Source organism: Cavia porcellus, unplaced genomic scaffold (genome assembly GCF_034190915.1).
Source record: "Cavia porcellus strain 051 isolate PalLab524CR breed Dunkin Hartley unplaced genomic scaffold, mCavPor4.1 scaffold_2, whole genome shotgun sequence".
NCBI classification, from domain to species: Eukaryota; Metazoa; Chordata; class Mammalia; order Rodentia; family Caviidae; genus Cavia; species Cavia porcellus.
The window spans coordinates 22249994-22271125 of NW_026947485.1; the positions used below are offsets into that span (position 1 = coordinate 22249994).

The following is a 21132-nucleotide window of genomic DNA, read 5'->3' on the forward strand; positions in this document are numbered from 1 at the left end:
TTTTCAAACTAAGATCAAGCAGTTTCAGAAGCAGTGTAACAGAACAGTGGAGGTCACTGCCGACAACTGTAAAGTAATAGGCAAACTTTTTGTTTAAAAAATTGGCTTTCAGAGAAAAGAGAAAGATGGAATTCAAATTCTATTTCTTGCTTTGTTCCCTATGACCCAGTTAATTTCCTATGAAATTTCATTTCTATTCTGTTTTACCATTAACTTCAGTAAGATTGAGTTCTAATATGCAGTACTTTTCTTCTTTGGATTTGTGTATTTCCCTTGCCCAAAGTGTCCCTTAAGTCTTTTTCTATCTATGTGCACCCAGCTCTCCTGGAAAGATTTATTTCTTCTATTTTTCTATGTTTTAAATTATTTTTCCATTTTGAATAATTTATATTTAAAAATTAGAAAACATATAGAATTATAAATTTAAAATAAAATAAAATGTATTTCCTTTTCAGGAATATCATACTGTATATAGTAGTAAGAATAATATTTTTAAAATTAACATTATGAATTCTTTTCTGTTTAATTATTTATAGCAACAAACTTTTTATACTGCATGTATAAATGAACCATAACCCATTAACTATGTTTCTCGTATTAATCTATTTTATGTTTTTATTTTTATTCTGAGACAAGGTCTCACTATGTATTCCAGCCTAGGCTTGAACTTGTAACCTTCCTGCCTTAGCCTCTCAAGTACCTGATAATATAGGCATGTGCCACTATGTCTTCCTCTCACTTAATCCTGTAAATTAAAAATGCTATTTTTTATTTATATGGTAGTGGAGATTGAACCCAGGGCCTTTATGCTAAGCTACATCCCCAGCCCGTTTCTAAAAATTCATTTTTTCTTTGTTGAGACAGAATCTCAGTATGTCCCTGTGTTGCCCAGACTAGGCTTGAACTTGTGATCCTCTTGCCTCAGCCTCCCACAGTTCTGATATTACAGGCATGTACCACCATGCTCAGTTTAAATGTGGTTTTTAAAGTAAATCCTTATATACTAGCTAATAATATCCTCAGGGCAAAAATCTTGAAACTATCTTACTGATTCCAAGATTTTGAATATATAGAAGTGTATTACTTTCCAGAAAGTCTGTAAGTTGTCTATCTTCAAGCAGCCTGTAGGTGAGATGTTACTCTTTTGTCCAAAGAAATGATTAATATTCTAATTTCCTGCATGGAAAAAATGACTTTGCATTGTGGTTTTTGTGTTGTTGTCTTTTTTTTTTTTTTTTAATCAGTACCGGGGATTAAACTCACAACCACATGCTTGCAAGGCAGGTGCTTATGCCGCTGAGCTAAATCCCCCGCCCCTCTCATTGTGGTTTTTGTGTTTACTAAATTAAATATTTTTCTTGTAATTATTCATCACTGGATATTTTCTTCTTTGTATTATCTAATCATGCTGTTTACCTATAAAATATAACATTTTAATTAAATTCTAAAAGTATTTGTTATTCCTAATCTAAAATTTCTTTTCATGCTAATTAGATTATCTATGCCTTACATTTGTTATTTTCACTCTGTTGTTTTCTCAGTGAATTATAATGGGTTTGTCATAACTTTTACAGAATTCTTCATTGTTAGAAGACATAGAGCACTCTACAGTTTCATTTTTAATCTTAGTATTCTACTCTCTGTTGTCTTGTATGGTTTCTCAAATTTCTTTCATGTTAATCTTTTATTGCCAGAGACATAGTACCATAAGAACAAAAATAGGGTTTGTATTTTATCACCATTTCAAGATTTCAAATATGTACTGCGTCATTTGACTTCTTAGTCTGTTTTCTGCTGCTATAACAAAATTTAATGTATAATTCATAAACCATAGAAGTCTTATTTGGCTTGTAGTGCTGGGGGTTAGAGATGACCAAGAGCAAGGCATTACATGTGAGGTTTTCAGGATCAGTTATAACGTGGTGAAAAGTCAAGTAGCGCAGGCAAGATAGAGAGAGGAAAATCTGGCCATTTTCCTTTTCATCAGAAATTCACTCCCTCTACAACTCTCCTACTCCCACCTGTGACACAGCCTTCCATGACCCAGTCACTGCTTGAAAACTGCATTTGTTAACATAGTTAGAAATTAGGTCTCTAATGCATGAGTTTTGGGGAGATGTAGTCAAACAGTAGCAACTTCAGATTTGCTCCTGGGATTATTACTACATATACTCATCAAAATGTACAGCAAATTAACTTATTGTTAATTACTGCAGTAATTAAAAAATGTTCATAAGTTTAAAGATCCAGGCCAAACATCCATGATTTTTCTGATAACTTTCAATTAAATAATTAGAGAAAAGAAACCCTGGGGTATATTAAAATTATATCAAAACTTTTAGGATTATGTATTGAAATATTCCCTTTTGAGCATGTTCCCAGAATCATAGTTAAGTGAAAGGTGGTGTGAACTATGTGATAAATGATAATTTCTCATATCAGACAATCCAACTTTTTTGAGTATGCTGTTTTTGCAAGGATTTATAATTCCCTACCTTTGTGCTGGAGTTACTTCATCTTTCCATGATGCATTCCAACTAATCTGAAGGTTAAGGCATTCCTTGATCATAGATAGATATGATTATTACTCAGCCCTGGAATTCTTTATAAAATTCCAGAACTTGGGCTAGAAATTGACTTAGGGAATTCAATAAAGTTGCAAGGCTTGGCAGTCATCCAAACTGAATTTATAGGCTGGAAAAAATATGGGCTTTCCATTGTTCTCTTGTTCACCTTTCTGAGATGTGTTTTGTGTCTATGTAAGTGTAAGAGTGTAAATTTATCATTTTGCTGACAATGGAATGGCAATAACCATTGAGGAGATTCAGTTAAAGAATTTTCATTTTGGATTTTCCCTGGTGTTTCCAAACTTTGACCCAAACCTGCACCAAAAGTGAATTTCTTCTCTCTCTGAAGGATGCTGATGTCACAAAATAAGAACTTGTTCTTGAAAACAAATCATGCCAATATAAGGGCTGACATACGTGTTTGCCAGCCAGATACAACTCCCAGAAAATGCTCTTCCTCTGGATCCATGGAAGCCTTTTTTCAGAGACATGATCTGAGAAAATGTGATTACATATATTGTTTTTGTTCATTCTGTGACATGGTAATGGGGCAGGAAAAGAAGTGCAGGAACAAAGGCTTCAGTCTCTGGGTGTGCCTCATGCCACACAGAGTGCAGTGGTGTGGAAATCCCAGCAACACCATCATGGCTGACCACTGAAAACCTGTTTTTTCTTGCAGAATGGATTCGCTGTTGTGAGGCCTCCAGGTCATCACGCTGAAGAATCCGCAGCCATGTAAGTACCAAGGACTCATACCCATCTCCAAGCACCCTGGTTCCCAGCGGTCACCTGCCCTATGCATGTTTCTGAAGCCTCTAATTGTTAGCAGATGGACTGAAAAATCTTGCAAGGTACTCCCAGAAGCAGATTTATGGCTTCAGAGATCATATAGCATTTTAAAAAATGCTCTGAACATTATTTATAATGGTTTTCCTGGATGATTTGCTTTCTTATTTCTCTGTTCTTCTCTATTCCACAGGGGGTTCTGCTTTTTTAATTCAGTTGCAATTACCGCCAAATACTTGCGAGACCAACTAAATATAAGCAAGATATTGATTGTAGATCTGGTATGTATTCCTAGCCAGAGCTGCATTTTCAGTGACTCTAGATAAAAGGGAGTGGATTTGTATTTCTCTGTTAGGTTGTCTTGCTTTTACCACTTGCAAACAACTGAAGGGTGTGTTTCCTTTGAATGTGGAAACTCATTAAATTTGGTTTGCAGTTCTGAAACCATAAACATTCACGTTTCACTTTCATGGTGTTAACTGCAATTTAATGAGAAGAAGGCGCAGATCAGGGCAACTTTTATGATCCTTAAATGAATTGATACTTCCACAGTTAAAATAACCTAACAGAACCTGAATTTACTTTTCCCTACAGAATATAGACTTTAAATAGTCAGATGTGCTGGAAAGAATGCTGTTGCTTTAGTAACCAACTGGCCACTTCCCCTGGTTAGCAATCATGTCGCTTGTTGTGCAACAGTGGTATTATTAAAACAAGTCAGCGTGTCATTCTTTCTGAAAAGATCTCAGATCACATGTGCCAGTTTGGGATGACTCTGCAGGAATCCTGAATGATTAAAAGTCAAAGGCATTAGGGCAGTCTTAGATTTTAGTATGATGCATTCTTACACAATAGTTATAATTTGTTTAACAAATGGTTTGTCTAAATGCAGATGACATTTGGCATGTTGTCTAAAGTATACTCATGAATAATGAGCTGGAGATCTGCCCCATACAAAAAGGACCAACCCAGGAAAGGGCGAGAGAGAACTGAATGGTGATTTATGAGCCCCGTTTTCGGTTTGCCTCCAGTTCACAAGGAGGTGTAATAGGTTGTCTGACAAAGCATAGACAGGAAATGAACCCTGGCATCCAAACCGAACCTGCTACATCTGCACTTAATTAATTTTTGCAGGTGATAAAAGATTTAAAGGCAAAATATGTTAAAGGTTTTTTTGAAGTGCAAGGCTTAATAGTCTAAATCTTGTTCATATCTGCACTCATAATTAAATCTTATTGGAAGTCATGGCCTCACCCTCCAGCCCTCCGATTTAGTTAAACAGGCACACCAAAGGGTTGAGAGAGCACAAACAAAGCCATGTGAAGAAATACTTAATTAAGTTAAAATGAAGATAAAAGTAATGGAAGAGTAACCAGTTCTAGTGGTTGGAATAGCTGTTTTTCACACACTATATCGTAGCATGAGGCATATCGAAACACAACTTTCCATTTATTTTCCAAACATGTTTCTATGTAAGTCATAGGTCACTATTAAAAGAATGTGTTGAAGGCCTAGACATACTACAGTAACAAGGTCTTAAAATTTTGCATAAATGAAGATATCGGTGCCTGTATTTCCATATACATACAAAAGGAAAATTTAATTTGTTTTACACTAATTATAAAATACTACATTTTAAAAATTTAGTGTGTTCATATTTTTATAACTTTGGTACTAGAAATAGAAGACAAAAACTTGAACAAAGATAGCAGATGAAGTCCGAAGATTATGCAAAAATTATTTCTAAGCATTCTGCATTTGTCAAAATTATGCAAGACAGTAATTGTTCAGTTGTTCATCCTGTTCCTAAGAATCGTTTAGTATTTCCTTTCTGAGAAATCTCCTCTGCTGTCATTTAGGGTTCTATGAAGATAATAAGTATTGAATGTCCTTTGAAAACACATGATATCCAAATTGAAGGCAGCATATTGTATAAGAGGCTTGAAAGCTAAAATGCTTAGCTTATGATAGATGGATATTTTGTACTTTAGAGGATTTATATGCAGTTTTATTTTTGCGCATTGACATAAGAATAAAAGTCAGGTGGGGATAACTGATACAGATTATAAAATAATTTACTTGGTAGCCCTAAGTAGTTTCCTCTCAGTTTAGTGGCCTTTCCTTATGAATTTGCTCCACTGTCCAATCATAAAGTATTCTGATTTCACAACAGGCTGTAGCCAACGTGATGTTTTTATTTCAAATTCTCTAAACATATGAAGTTCCCTCCAAAGAGTTGCCTCTGAGATCACCACCAGGCCACATATTCTTGCTTTCAAGTCTTCCAAATTCTGCAGCTGCAGGGCTACTTTGAGGAAATTCCTGCTTCTTCCAGCTGCTGAGAAGGAAGTTTTAAAATGCCACGTGGTGCTGAGACATCCGTTCTCCCTGGCTGACAGGTCTATTCTGCAAGTTAGCAAAGGAGAAGCAGCAAAGGTTCTTTCATGCTGAAAGAGCTTCATTGCTGCATATCCAAAGTCTTCAACATTAGCTGATCAGTGTGAACTAGCTCCACAAATTCTGGGCCAACAAAAGGCAGAACTACTTCATTGTCCAACATCTAGTTGCAGCATTTTTATATGCCTAGTAAATCCAGAGCCAGAATTATAATTCACCTCCTATTTTGGGTGCCAGCCAAATTCAGAAGCTTTGAACATTTTAAGTAGGTATGGTTCTAGTTGATGTGTGAAGCTCATTCATGCCATTTCCTTTTCTGCTTTCTGGGGAAGATTCCAAACATATTCAGATCGGTCTGGAGAGGGAGCAGGTGTACTTGCTTTTGAACTTGCAAGTAGCCTACTGTTATGTTTAGGGCATTAACCTGTCCTGGAGTAAGATTTTCCTACATGACTCATGTTTCTTTTAGATATTGCAGATTTAGTTAGAATATAACAGTTCTTAGGTTTTCTTCCTTTTTTCTTTAAGTTGCTTGAAGTGTGAGATTTGGAGAAGTTCTTTAGATTTTCATTACAAGTCTCAATACTAACTGAGTGATAACATTAGCTGGTAGAATATATACTTTATTTCAAAGGTACCTTGTTGTAAAAATGAAAGTGTGTATGTTCTAAATTCATGTACAGAAGCAATTTTCACAAGAGAGTCATTTAACTAGTAAGGTACTGAAATGATTTTTCCTGTTTCCCACCATATCTTACATACAAAGTTCACTTTGGGGGTTTTAATTGGCCAGTTCATTTCATTTGTATAACTTCTCACAAGTATGAGTAATTTTCATCACTTAGCGTAGTATATGTTGCTATGGAGAAACAAGCTGCAGATCATTCCTGAGAACTCAGTAGTTTATATGAATATTTTGTGGCAAGGAAAACTAAAAATAAATAAATATGATAGTCTCAAAACTATACTTCTATAAATTATTCTCCAAAACAAAAGATATGCTTGGGTTGAACTTTTATCCCTAAATATTTGGTGAATATAGATACATAATCAAGGACTGTACAAGTATGAGATTTGTGCATTTCAATAAATAATGTCTATGAAATGTTACTATGCTAAAGACTATTTTTATTCAGAAAAATATACACTAATCCACATCCAACACATTTTGCAAGAATCAGTGATTTATTGCCTGAGAAAAATTTTCAGTTTTTATTTGATCTTTTAAAATAAGCCTTTCAATTACCCCTAAAGAAATAAGAATAGTCAAGATAATATTTTTCTGATTTTTAAAATTGTGGATGGATTTATGCCTAGGTCAGAATTTGTCTTACAACTCTACTATTACTTTAGTGAAAATGGAAACACTTCTTCATTTTTCAAAACATTTTCCCCCATTATTTAGATAACCAGTAGGAAACAAGGCATTGAGACATATATTGTTTCATTTTTATCTACATAAACGAAAATAATGTTGCTATCTCTTTCTTTCCTTTAACTACTCAGAGGTCAGAAACTAATAAATTCATTCAGTAAGTTATTATTTTTATCTAATGTGTATATCTTTAGCTGGAACTGTTTTTGAGATGATTTATGTCTGCCTCAACATTATGATTCCTTAATTAATTTTAGGTATCTGTACTATACAAAACTGGGTGAGGATTATTTATGTCTTTGCCAGGGACAGCAAACTCAGAGTGGGTTTTCAGAACTCATCAAAAGGAGGGTTTGATTTGTCTAGTGAAGGAGTTTGGAGTGGAAGTTGGAGTAGGAACAATCATAAAAACCTCAGTAAGGGGAAGTAATTCCCTGTGACTTTATCACACAATTTCACTAAAGGATCAAAGAGATAATGGATATAAATTTAAGTTAAAAGTTTAAAATTTGTCATCTGGAGTAGAAAATAGATTCAAGACCTTGTTTTAAGATTTATTCTTTCTATAGTCTTAGTAAATTACAGAAACTGTATAAGCTTCAGGGTTTTTAAATCTTTATGTGTGCTACCACCATAGAGCACACATAATTAATAAATAATTTGTGCAAGATATTTAATACAGTGCTTTACTTAAAAATTTAGGAATCAGCTTTGAAAGGAGTATGATTCTTATATTAAATAAAGAATAATATAATTACATAGTTAAAATTATAATGAATTTAGAAATATACTGTATAAGTTAATGATATAGTAATAATATTCTACTGAATACAAATATATAGATTATCAACTTTTAAAGAGTAGTTCATTTTATTTTAGTTCAGAAGACATTAAGCTTATTAATTGAAGTTCTTTATACCTGAGGTACTTTAGTGAAGAAATTTGCTCTTAGTTTTATTTTTCCTGTTACTTATATCAGATCTAACATATGCCTATTAATTGAAAAGAATTTTCAAATTTTGAATCATTACCATATATGAATGTCCTAAGAATTGTACATTTTAACAAAATAGGCTTTTTGGAGGTTGGGAAGGTAGGGAGGCATGGGGAAAGACAAAAAAGTCGGCAGGAGGCTGAGCAGGGAGTCCTGATATATATTAAAATTAGGCAGATTGGACAAGATCGTATAACTCCCAATGCCATCTTTGTGCCTTGGCTGAAATGAGTTAAAAGCTAATGAGCTCATGCTCCTGTGTCTTCTCTTACCATCATGATTTTACTAAAATGAAGTATGAAGTCTTTTTCGCATCTGGCATCTCTTTTGAAGTGACCCTAACTGCTCAGGGATTGCTAACTGAATTGAATGCTTCAAGAAAGCCAATTTATTCAGCTGGTTGCAAAACCCTTTGACCTTAATGGTGGGACTTGGCAAATCAATGCATACACTTATGTTTAGTGTTCTGTCAAGAATTGTGAAAATGCTCTGTAAGCCATAGATCCTTCTGCAAAATACTAGTTTGTAGTTTAAACATTAGTCTTTTTTCAGAGGCCAATGAGGCTAGTTAATTAAGCCTGAGGGGTTATGAACTGTTGGCAGTTAATAAGTCATAAAATTCCTCCATAAAACAGGATGCGAGATTCCATCACTGAAGCAAAGAGTACAAAGAGCCGGTGTATAAATATCTAATTGTACCAAAGGACTGGGCTTTCTCAATGACTGCTCATCTGGAGTCTCCAGGGCATGCTCGCTGTGGTTTCCTGATTTTTAGAAGCCAGTTTAAAAAATGAGTGCATTAAAGGGTAATTTGCCTGGAAGTTCAGGAAGTAAAGGGGGTGGTGTGGAAGCAGACTGAATGAGAGAAAGAAAAAGGACAGAGTAAAAGGACAGAAAGTGAGCAGGAGGGTGGGATAGAAAGACAGGCAGGCAAAAATCAGAAAGGTTGTCTCCACACAAAGTAAGGCAAGACTGTATCTGTCATCTGTTTTCTTTTGCCCGTAGGATGTTCACCATGGAAACGGTACACAGCAGGCCTTTTATGCTGACCCCAGCATCCTGTATATTTCACTCCATCGCTATGATGAAGGGAACTTTTTCCCTGGCAGTGGAGCCCCAAATGAGGTTCGGTTTATTTCTTTAGAGCCCCACTTTTATATGTATCTTTCAGGTAATTGCATTGCATGATTACCCCTAATTTTCTTGTCCTTTGCTGGTGTTTTAAATTACATGAGATTACTGAATTGTCCCATAGGACCAAGAACCAGTGCAGAACAAGTGCATAACCCAGAGCCCTGGTTGTCAAGCAGTGCTGGGCTGATTTGATGCAGTGTTTGATGTTTATTTCAAGAGCTTCCATGCACTCACTTTCACCATTTCTTGCTTTCCTCCTCTGCCCTATTCTTGACCCACTGTGGCATGTCTTTCTCTTCCCAGGTTGGCACAGGCCTTGGAGAAGGATATAATATAAATATTGCCTGGACGGGTGGCCTTGATCCCCCTATGGGAGATGTTGAGTACCTCGAAGCTTTCAGGTTGGTACTGCTTTCTCTTCAAAAATGACAATTTAGAAAACACAGATATCCATGGGAAAAGCACCAATTGTGAAAGAGAATTATAAATTTCTAACTAAGGCAAGCCATTACTGGAAATCCAAGTAGGAATATCAATAAGAAAAACAAAATATGTATCGAAACCTACAAGTATAATGGTAAATGGTCAAGACATTCTCTCCTTCCCCCCACTCCACACACAAAAACACTTTACTATGAAATAGTTCTGTCTGGAAAATTCTGCCTATTTTTTTTTTCTTTTTCATTTTTATCGATACCAGGGATTGAACTCACGACCGCCTGCTTGCAAGGCAGGTGCTTATGCCACTGAGCTAAATCCCCAGCCCCGATTCTGCCTAATTTTAACATGTAATTTACAATAGATATTAGCATATTAAATACTCTGAGATGCCCTTCCCTACATATTTAATCAGTCAAACAATCATTTCCCAAACTTCACTGGCTCACAAAATACCTTTGTTCTATAGCAAGTAGCTAGAATTATTACCTGAGGAGCAAGTTCACTTTAAGAACTTTGGCATACCCGTGTCACTTGATGGTGGAGTCAGTCAGTGACTTTCGTATGTATTCCTTCTCACATTAAGGAATTAACCAATTGTTTGTTTTCCATTTCTTTTTGAGTAAATGGAATGCATCCATTCATTCTGCATTGTTGCACATTTTTTTTCCTAAGCAAGAATTTTAAACATTAATTAAAATAAGGAACACAATAAATTAATAGATTTTTTTTAAAAGACAAAATTTAGAATGGGGCCTTTCTTTTGTGAAGTTAAAATGAAAGCCAGTTCAGTTACCTAGTCCTCTTTTTTCAGGAGGAATATCACATTGTGTCAGTGTGCCTCACTTGCAAGACTTGGAGATTTTAACCTGTTAGTCCTGCATAGTTTCTTGAATGTTTTATTTAGTTGAAAGCAAAATGAAACAACTGCATGAAAAAACTTCAGAGGTATTCATAGTTTTCAGATGTATCATTTTTAAATTTCCAAGGAGAATATCCTATTGATAGTATACTGAAACTAAAGGAAACTTCTAGGAACAATGGTCTAATAAGTGCAGTTTTGTTGGGTTTCTGCTGTCCTGTGTGTCATGCATACTTCATGTTCTCAACTGAAACTCATTTGTCTTTAGAAAAGAGGCCCAGGAAACGTGACAGAAAAAAACTAATTAAAAATATTTATAGTAAATATATTTGGCTTAATATTTGAGGTACAAAATAAAATTCTTTCCACATTCCAGACGTGTACTTTGACGTGGAGATATCTGTGATGATTATTTCCTATAAACTTGGGTTCTGTAAGAAATATTTTGCTTTAATTAGAAGTATAACTTAAAATTTTATCAAAATACTATCAATATCTTAGAGGAACTTTAAAGGGATAATATATTTTGATATTATGTGACATACAATTTTGTCTACTTCCCAATTTAACATGGTAATTTTCATGCAACATGAAATTCTCAGTTTCACCGTAGTATATTATCATATCCATTGATCTGCAGTATAGCATTTTTAGATTTTTTTGTTATTAAAATCTCTGTGATATTAACTTTGTATAAAATGATTCATAAATGCAAAGCAATGAAGGACAATTTGTATCTTGTACCTAGTACAATATATATTTTGTACCAGGGAATGATACGTGAGAATGTTTTCTAAAAAAATCCTTGAATGCAATCATTTTCATTAAGTAATGTGAAAGCAGATATTAAGTGCACATTATTATTTTTTGATTGAAATGATAAGTAAATCAAGCACTCCTGAAAGTGGCTAAATGTTCTCCAGAATCAGATTCTTTCTTTGCCTGGAATATGCACCACTTATATTAGCAAACTTTTAATAGAATTTCCAGGACAATTAACATTAAAAAGAAGCGGCATTATTTAGTGAGACTGCAGAAATTTAAAACTGGCTTTTTAGTCATCGTAGTTATTTTAGCCCCAAATTTAAACTATAATAAATGATATCATGTCTTGATATTCAAAGTTTATGCCTAGAATTTGTTAAAGGTGGCTCAAGAAAATAAAAAGTAATTCACTGAGCACAAATTATATTAGCAGGTACTATGGTGAGTACTTGGAATTCAGAGCTGTTTTTGTTTTCAGAAATCATAATTGAAATCATACTGTTCAGAGAATAGAAGTGCTTAGACAGGAGGAAAAAAATGATTAAGTTTTCCTGAAGAGGTTCAAGTAAGGCTTCATTAAGTGTTATTCAACTTGTGCTCTTAAGTATGAGTGAAATTCTTCAAGGAAAGAACAAGAATTGGGGTGAGAATTGTAGGATGCAGAAAGAATGGACAGTGACAAGCCAGAGTCACAGAATAATCTGTGTTTGTTGCCTCAAGGGTATGAGGGTGAAATTGATGAAAAAACGTGGATCATACTTCCTAAAATCTTTTGTGCATCTCAGTCTGTCTGTCTAGCATCATCATCTGTCTTCCTTACAAACTTTGGGACAAAATATAATTAACTGGCAGGTCAATTTTTGTGTTAGTGTTATTGTGTGAGCTTATTGTTATCATTTGGAAGTCACCCCAAAGGCTGCTGTGTCGGAGGCTTTGTCACCTGCCCACAGCACCTTTGGAAGTGGTGAAACTACTGGGCAGTGGGGCCTAGGAAAGGTGGTTCGGTCACTTGGGGCCATTGGAGGCCACACTGGGTTCCTCAGCCGTTTCCTGGCCGCTGAAAATTGTAGACAGTACAACATTTTCATCTTCACTATGAGATTTAAAGATAATTAAAAATATATCTATATTCTTTCAATTGACTTGTTATTTCTTCCAAGCAGTTGTCATTCATCCCTGTAGTAACTGAAGGGTATGCTTAAGATTTTTCATAAGTTCTCAAAATACTCAATAGTATCAAATAGCTTTTTTGTTCAGCCAGATTTGTTTCCAAGGTTACCATTTTTTAAATGAATTATGGCTATTTTTATTGACATCCTACATATCTGATTCAGATTAGAAATTTTATAGACACACTGGCTAATTCTTGGGAGCATTGCATAGGTTGCAGAACCTTAATTGGAAGAACCATGATCTGAACTCAGTTTATGGCTCTAAACTCTGCTATTTCTGTCACACCACATTGCTATTCTTCTGCTATTCTTGATTGAAAATAGTAAGGAGTCAGAAAACACAATGAGCTTTACCAAAATGTAAGACTTTGTACTCCCATTATCTCCAGACCCAACCCACAGATGCTAGGTCCATAAGGTGGCAAAGAAGGGCTAGTCAGTAACACTGTTTGAACAAGTCAGAGAAGAGGGATGAGACTGATCACAATAGGAGCACTGGAAATCTCTGGGATTAAGTGCATGTAGGAGAAGTCTTCAGAAGCTGCATGACATCACGAGGCTCCTCAAGCAGAATGCTTTACAAAGAACTTTGAACATCAATTCATATGACTATAAATATATCAATTTTGTCTCTTCAGTAATATTTTGCTAGATATCTGATATGCAATCTCTGCCCCCATCTTTTAAAAAGATTGTTTCAATGGTTCTAAATTCTTTGTTTCCCACTACGGGTATGGCACACATATATTGTCCAATTAAATCACTAAGTGTCTTACAGATGTTAAATGATTATTTTGAAAGACCATGACATGGTCTTATATTGGGAAAAGGACAATGCATATATCATGCTTTTTTAAAAATTTGATCAGGAAAATATCTGCAAGTATTTTTTAGAGTTGCAATTTCTAATGTAGAACTAAGATAGTACTAGTTCTTAAAACTGTACCTATTTTAGTGCATAAATAAATGAATGAATGATTGAATGAATAATAATCTCGATGTAACCATTTAATTTCACAAAAATACAGTCAGATGTCATCTGTGTCCATGGGTTCCAAATCCATAGTCATATACCTGTGGATACAAAGTACTCAAATAGTTAAATATACTGAACATGTACATTTTATTCTTGTCAATGTGACAACTGTTTTCTTATTTACATTTTGTTAGATATGATAAGTAATCTAGAAATGATTTAAAGTATACATGAGGATGTGAATCGTTTGCCAATACCACATTGTTTCATAAAAGAGACTGAGAGAGAGGACTGTATAAGCCCCTGAAATTCAGAAGATTTTAGTGAAATAATACATAACGCATTTGGCATTCAATGAGAGCCAGCTACAAAAGTGTTACAGGGCTGTCGATCCAGTTCCTTAACTGGAAACAAGTTCTAATTTTAAGAAATCCTCTTTCCAAGCTATGTGTTATAATCTGTAACAATATTGATGTTTATCACTGGTGAAGATTTCTGAAAGATAAAAGAATCTGTAAAAATCAGGCATTCATGAAAGTTCGTATCAGGAAAAACTGACCCATAGTGTTTTGTTTCACAAAGACTATCAGTGGGCTAACTGAAAAAAGAGGGCTTTGAAAAACTGTCTAATCTAGGAAGTGTTTAGTCAGGAATGTCAGTGTTGTTGCTGCCGACTATTTTTTCTTTAATCGACTTGTGAAGTGTCTCATTTTTTTCAATGTGTGATGCTCTTGTAAACTAAGGCTTTGCTCAGTTACGTTAGCTGTGCAACCAACTAGAATTTTCAAAAAGGCAGGGCTTTTGCTGAATAATTAAAGCAAATGAACCACTTATGCAAATATGAACATCCCCAGTCCACCAGTATTTCCTTTTTCTGTCTTTGCTTCATAATTATTTGCTTTACTGTATAAGCAAATTTAAAACCTGTTAATACAGTACTATGACTGGAAATAATATCTATTCATCATTTATCAATCAACCTGTTGATTCTGTTCCTGAGACAGGCTCTTTAAAACAGAATTTATAGCTTTCTGTGATTCTTCTCCTGCTTGTGGTAAACCTTAAAATATACATTCAACTGTAAAATAGGACAGAATAGGATTTTTATTGTCATATTTGTAGAGAAAATATCAGAAATCAGTCAGTGATCAATCTACAGTTTTCTTAAAGTTGAGGAACAGTGATAGGTAATTTGAGATAACACATAGATAAGTAAAATTCTTTCCATTGTTATTTTTATCAAATGTATCATCATTATTCTCATTAATTTTAACTCCTATATGTTTTTGTTATTGAATAATGGTTATTCATGTCTATGTAAGGAATGAAATGAAGCCATAAGTAAATATGTAGGCTGTCTTTTTTGGTTAAAAAATTAAATAAGTAACATTTTATAGTTACTGTGATTTTCGTTATGTTTTAATGTAATTTCATGTTATGTGACTGGACATTAATACTATTGGAAAAACAACAATATAATGATAAAAGCAAAAGTAATATAGAACATTCATTGAGGATTTAATTTTTATTAGCTTCTTATTTTTAGAAGTGTTGGAATATTCTTGAGTTATGTGCTCTTATTTCCCAGATGAGGATACCAAGGTTTTGCATGCCAGTAGATTTCTGAAAATCACATAGCTAAGTGAATGGTTGTGGTTATTAGTGAAATGCTGGCAACAAGTTAATCAAGAGACAGTATTCATGGGCCTGAACTATAACCTGCACATGTGCAACCAACTAGAATTTTCAGAAGGGCAAGCTTTTGCTGAATAATTAAAGCAGATCCTCTATTAAGAGTGGAGAGTGACAAATAGTATGGTGAGAAATTCTTTGCAAATGCATCTTAACATATGCACTATTTGGTTTGGAGACTGAAATTGCTGATATTATTTTAAAATTGTAAGTCTACCTCCTAGATTTTCACTACCTTTATATTAAGCCATTTCTTCTGCATTTCCTTCATTTGACATTGTAAGAACGCCTATGAAATTAGAACTATGTACCATCTTTCCTTTTGATTATCAAACTATTTCCAATGGTAAATACAGTTTTGTATCTTGGTTAAGAGGAATAGTTTTTGCTTATGTATCATCTAGAGTTTTCATAAATGGAATGTAATTAAACTTCAGAAATAACAAATTAAATTTTAATAGAACATAGATGATGAATGTACTTTTTGGTCCCATTTTGAAATAAAGAATGATTTGTTGTCATCTAAATATCATACTCACTATTATCAAATGATTTGGGATTTTATTTTGTCTATCAGAGCTGTGGTTGATGATTCCCAGTCTTGCACTGGATTCACAATTGTTAGTGACAAGCAGATATATTATACTCATGCTAGCACGTAGTTTCCCAAGGATGTCCAAGGCATTTTGGGAAAGCGGGTAGAATTTCTTGAAACAATTTGCCAATATGAAATACTGTATATATCAAATTGGCTCCACTACCTTCTTTCCCAAACCATTTATCATAGCTCACAAATCAAGCCCACATTTTCTCTTTTTGTAAGATTTGACTAATAAATAAGATGTGCGCTTCAAATCTGAACTTGTCAATCAATCTTGGGAGCAAAGCAGTAAAGACTTTCATCTATTAATATTTTATTTCAGTAAAAAAACATATGAATTTATGGCTGTTATGAGCCGCAGTTTTATTCACAGTCCATATTCTATTCTTTATATTTTGTATGTTGAGATTTTTCAAGAAGTTTGATCAAACAAGTCACAAGGAAAATGATCCATAGGAATAAATTTTAGAAAGCTGTCAGCTCTTTAGCTTTAGGAGTAAACATAATTTAAGAACATTTTTTTCCTCTCTCATCTGTGCAACATATTGTACCAATTTTCATCAAAAAATTACAATTTCTATAGGTGTGTGTCTCTAGATACCCTTAGAATTTCTGCTCTTTGACCCTGAAAGTAAATTGATCTTACGCACACCTGTCTTCCTCAGGAAACTTGCAAACTTGATTTTGGAGCTGAGCATCAAAGAGATATGATATTATTAGACAATACAGCGCTCAGGTGAAAAGGCTAGCAAAGGACCTGACATGCCTAAAGTTTGGAAGATGAATTATATGTACAGTGAAGAACTACTTAAAATATTTCAAATGTTACATTTATTTTTATTACTATTTTAAAAGGTGAGGTCAACTGTAAAATATTTTTAAACTGTTTTTTTTTCTTCTTAGAACAGTAATATAAACAAGAATTTCAAGGAATTTGTGTTGCAATTATATGATTTCTTCAGTAGCAAGAACTAGTCAAAAAAGAATAGCAACATTTAATTACCTTTGTTGTCTAGCTGTTCTTTCCAAGAAAGAAGGTAATTTGTGTGTCTGAAAATGATTTGTTTTTATTTTCAACTTGAAACACTGAATTATAAAGCCCTTGCTTTACAAAAAAACTTTGTGACATATGTGTGAGCTATCAAGAAATGAGACCTGTGAAATATTGTGAAGATATTCCTACTCCTAGGCCAGCAATAGCAGATCTTCTCAACTGTCAGATATCTCAGATCAATTCAACAATTTCAAGTATCTAATCTTATAATGATGGAATTTTTGTATAATTACTTATGATATGAAATCCCTGGAATGAAAGATAAATGCAATGAAAAATTACAGAGTCAACTTTGTTGTTGTTTAAAGTATGAATATTTGAAGATTCAGCTTCCTTTACTGGTAAGATAAAGCTCTGGCCCAAATAAAAGTGACTTGTCTCTAACAAAATCTCAGTGTTTTGGGATCTTGGAATGTTTTTTGTTGTTGTTGTTGTTCTTTTTGTTTGGTTTTGTCTTGTTTTGTTTTACCTGAATGATTCACTTCTCTTTCTGTGACTTTACAACTGAAGTTTACTATACATAGACTTATTAAAATGATAAATAATGCAAAAGGATTCTGTTTTAATGTACCATAAATATAAATTTGTAGTCTTTTTCTTGAGAACTAGATAAATATTATGGTTTACTAGTGAGAATTTACTTACTGCCTTTTCCAGACGGAAGAATCTTCTAAAAAATTCTGTTCAACTCAAAGTCTGTTCCAATATTACTGAGGTGCAGGGTTGAAGTTCACACTGTTTTCTGGTAGTCAAGCCCCTCAGAGAGGAGTTTAGATCTTTGCCTGATAGCAAGTATCTGGATGATAGACTCAGTTTTCCATATTTCTTCCCACTGATTTGATGTCATGTAAATGAAATTTGTAAATCAACATCTGTTCTCATTTATGCAGGCATTTAAACTCCTCTGGCACTTATCTAGAATGGTGAGGGGTTCTCCTTGTATCTGTTATGAATCTGCCCATCTTTTTTGTGGACACTGCAGTACTGGGTATTGGCTGTCTAAACATCTCCTATTCTGAAGAGCAGAACTGATGTTGTAAAGCCATGTGGAGGGCAGTGAACTCATGAACTGTGTAGCTTTGGCAGGAAGGAAAGCAAAGTAACTTCTTTCCACTACAATTCATATGCTACAATATTGAAAGTAGATAAATGAATTAACTTTTATGGTCAGCAGAAATTAAAATCTATCAGTGCCCCAAACTCAAAGATATTTTTTCATTCTAAAAGGTTGACAGAAAGAAACATAAAAAAAACTTTATTTATGTATTATCTTTTTAATTAAGCAACTGTATTTTTGCACTGGAAACAAAATGTTAGTTTATCTAGGATGTGTATTTTTATTTGGTTCATGACATCTTCAAGTTAAAGCAGTAGTGGAGTTGCTGAAAGGGACTGAATTTCAGAAACAAATGGGTTATAGTAGCCAAATGCAAAGAGATGAAGAGAATTTTATTCAAAACTGAGAGCAGGAATAAAACAGACATAGATTTATATAATTTAAAAATGAGAGAGCTTGGTCTCTTATCCTTCTGTACTTTCAGTTTCCGGAACCATCTCTTGGATGTTAGATTTACCCCACTGAGCCACTGTTTTGTTTTATATACCTGGATCCTTTCCATTATGCAGACTTTTAGTAGTTTAATTCCCTTTATGTCTAGGATTTCGGAAATGAAACTATCATTGCAGAAATTATTCAGTAATGCCTTACTCTCTGATAAATATAATTAATTTAAGGTTCACAGTAGGAGGAAAGGGCAGGAACAGAAATAATAAAATAGGTTATATGTCATATTCATTAAGTTTAAATTTATAAATTCTAAACTATACCTAGGACTGATGTCTGCCAAAAGTTAACAAACTTGTTCCATTGTTTAGATTTTTGAAGTGACAATTTATAAAAGTCAAATGGTCACTTATAGAATCAGAAGAAAACTAGTTAATATAGAGGGATCCCTTTCCTGTTAATTTGCTTAACAAATTAAATTTTTTAAAAATTAACACATTATTGTTTTGTCCTTCTTTTGAGACAGCAAAGATATGTAAGTTTGGAACAATCAACATGCTTTAGAGAAATTGAGAAGGTAAAGAAATCATCCCATTGTCAGGGTACAGCATAAAATCCTTTGCCAAGTTAGAAGGGCTTACATGGGCCAATTTAAAATTTATGTAATATCTTTGGAGAAGTGTATTGTTCCTTGTAAAATACCCACATGCTCTCCTTTGGAATGGCTCCAGACTGTAACCAAATCATGACGTTGCCCCCTGGTGCTTTATGTATTGTTTAATTGTTTGCCTTTGGTAGATGTTTTTATTAAAAGCCTATTATTTAGGATAAGACCAGAGTGTCATTTTAAAAACAACAGAAGCAGAGCTGCTTGGTCTCATAGTTCTTTTTCATAGGTGTGTTAGTGCGCACTGGGTCCAACTAATGAGCCTGCCGACGTTTTTTCCTTGTAATACTTCAAAAAGAGCAACAACAACAACAAACAAACTCTGGCTTTTTATTTTCCTCCAATAAAACATGGCCGGATTGGCTGGAAGAGCTGTGAGTCCATATGGTCATGCCAGGGCTGAGGAGAGGCGCCCTGGCTCTGTGTGTTCATCCCTCTGTCTGTGTTTTGCTCGGGATGTTTGCAGTCACACATGCTTTGGTTCACACTCATGGCCAAGGAGCCTGTGGAGTCCGGAAGGCAGGCAAGCCTTGTGGGCCTGCAGGGTGTAAAGCCTGTGCCTGCTGCAGTATGTAGACGTCCTGACGCAAAAGAAGTCACTCCAGTCTTCCCTACCCACACAATCCTCCGTGGGGAAACTCTCATATCTGAGATCATTCTGCGTATAAACCAGGTTTTGGAAATGTTTTAAACTCAGTTATTCTCATCCTTAATATTTTGTTTTCTGAAGTGGCACCACCATATCACTGAGTTGTCTGAATCGAAATCTGGAAAAAAAAATTCAGTGTCCTTTTGTTGGACCTGATCCTGGAGAGCAAGCTGAGTTCCTTTAGTCTTCGTCTTCCTGAGTTAGTCTTTGTGAACAGGCCCCAAGCAAAAGACTTCAAGGCAAGAGACCTTGATACAATTTCTAAGACTTAAACTATCTCATTAAATTCCGACTCTAGATATCATGTAGACATTGGAGGAAATATGATTATTGACAAAATGTACGCCTGCTATACACTATATCACTTCAAAAGGAGAAAGGCCATTAGGGCATAATTACATCAGAAACAGTATACACATTTGGCTGGTTTATAAACTGTCACTTTCAGAAGTACGAAGACGTATAAAAGTTTCCAAAGGTTCCATTATGACCCTATTTCCAGCAGTATTCTCTGACAAACTAAATAAATTACTGCATGTATTGGACCTTTGAGGCTTGAGGCAAAGAATGGAAAAATTATTTACAAAAGCTTGAAAATATTTAATCACTGGAGGCAGGGGGGCAACGGTGTTTTAATTAGCAGGTCCTAGGGCCATTGGCTGACTGGAGGCTTTCTCAAACAACCACACAAATGCACTGAATAGCTGTTTGCCAGCCTTAGGGTCAGGCCTGAGATGAAACAGATAAGATAATTGGCTCTAATGAAATCCAGAAGGCCTTGGCTTTCTTGTTTGAGCTTGGATTTGAAAAGTGCGTGTGGAAGTGAGGCTTAATTCAAACCAGAACTGAGCTAGGCCCGTTTCTTAGTGACTTTGATATTGTTTGAAGTTCTAAAAGTGTTCGCCACACCACTAGCCTGCTGGGCTGGGCCTCCCTGGTACCCTTAATTACTAAGCTTTATTGCTGACTTTACTGCACAGGAAAGAGGCCATTATATGTTCCATCAACATCAGCTCTTCTCAGATTGGAGGAAAGGGCAGGGTTAAAGGCCAGTGTAGGAAGGCAAAAACTTCACTTTGAGGTAGTCAGATCATTTACCAGTGTTGAATTTCACCGTTATACACATACATTCCTCACAACACAGAAGCCCAATTTCCATTTTTTAAACAAGTGATTACTTTTCAAAACATTTTTGTTTGTGCCTTTTTTTCCAGAGAGAACACTTATATTTAGGGGCTGAAATGATTATACGTGATATATTGAATTAAAGAAAAGAAAGAAAAGAGAGAACATCTTCTAATTAGTCATCACACTAGAAGGTCTGGTTGGATTTTGTAATAAGAAGGATTATTACTAATACCCCTTTGAGGCAGAAATAAGTGAGGAACCCTCCTGTGGTGTGAGAGTTGTTCTAACACCCTAAGGAATAAAGACCCCACAAAATTAAATCCCAGCTTCTATAGGCTATCACAGAGGTTGCACAGAAGTGCTTCTGACCC

General features: G+C 34.6%; 1 protein-coding gene across 20 annotated transcripts in view; it reads left to right on the plus strand.

Moving 5' to 3' along the window:
- Hdac9 (histone deacetylase 9) overlaps positions 1–21132 on the plus strand; it is an 849535-nt gene that overhangs the window by 690448 nt on the left and 137955 nt on the right. For 18 of the 20 annotated variants that reach the window (XM_063233991.1, XM_063234058.1, XM_063234093.1 and 15 more), the window contains 4 exons: positions 3247–3302; positions 3547–3634; positions 9125–9244; positions 9557–9654. In XM_063233991.1, coding sequence (XP_063090061.1) covers positions 3247–3302; positions 3547–3634; positions 9125–9244; positions 9557–9654 — 362 coding nt within the window. Of the gene's footprint in view, positions 1–3246; positions 3303–3546; positions 3635–9124; positions 9245–9556; positions 9655–16424; positions 17203–21132 lie in introns of those variants that run through there. The other 2 variants (XM_063234099.1, XM_063234068.1) reach the window with 2 other exon arrangements.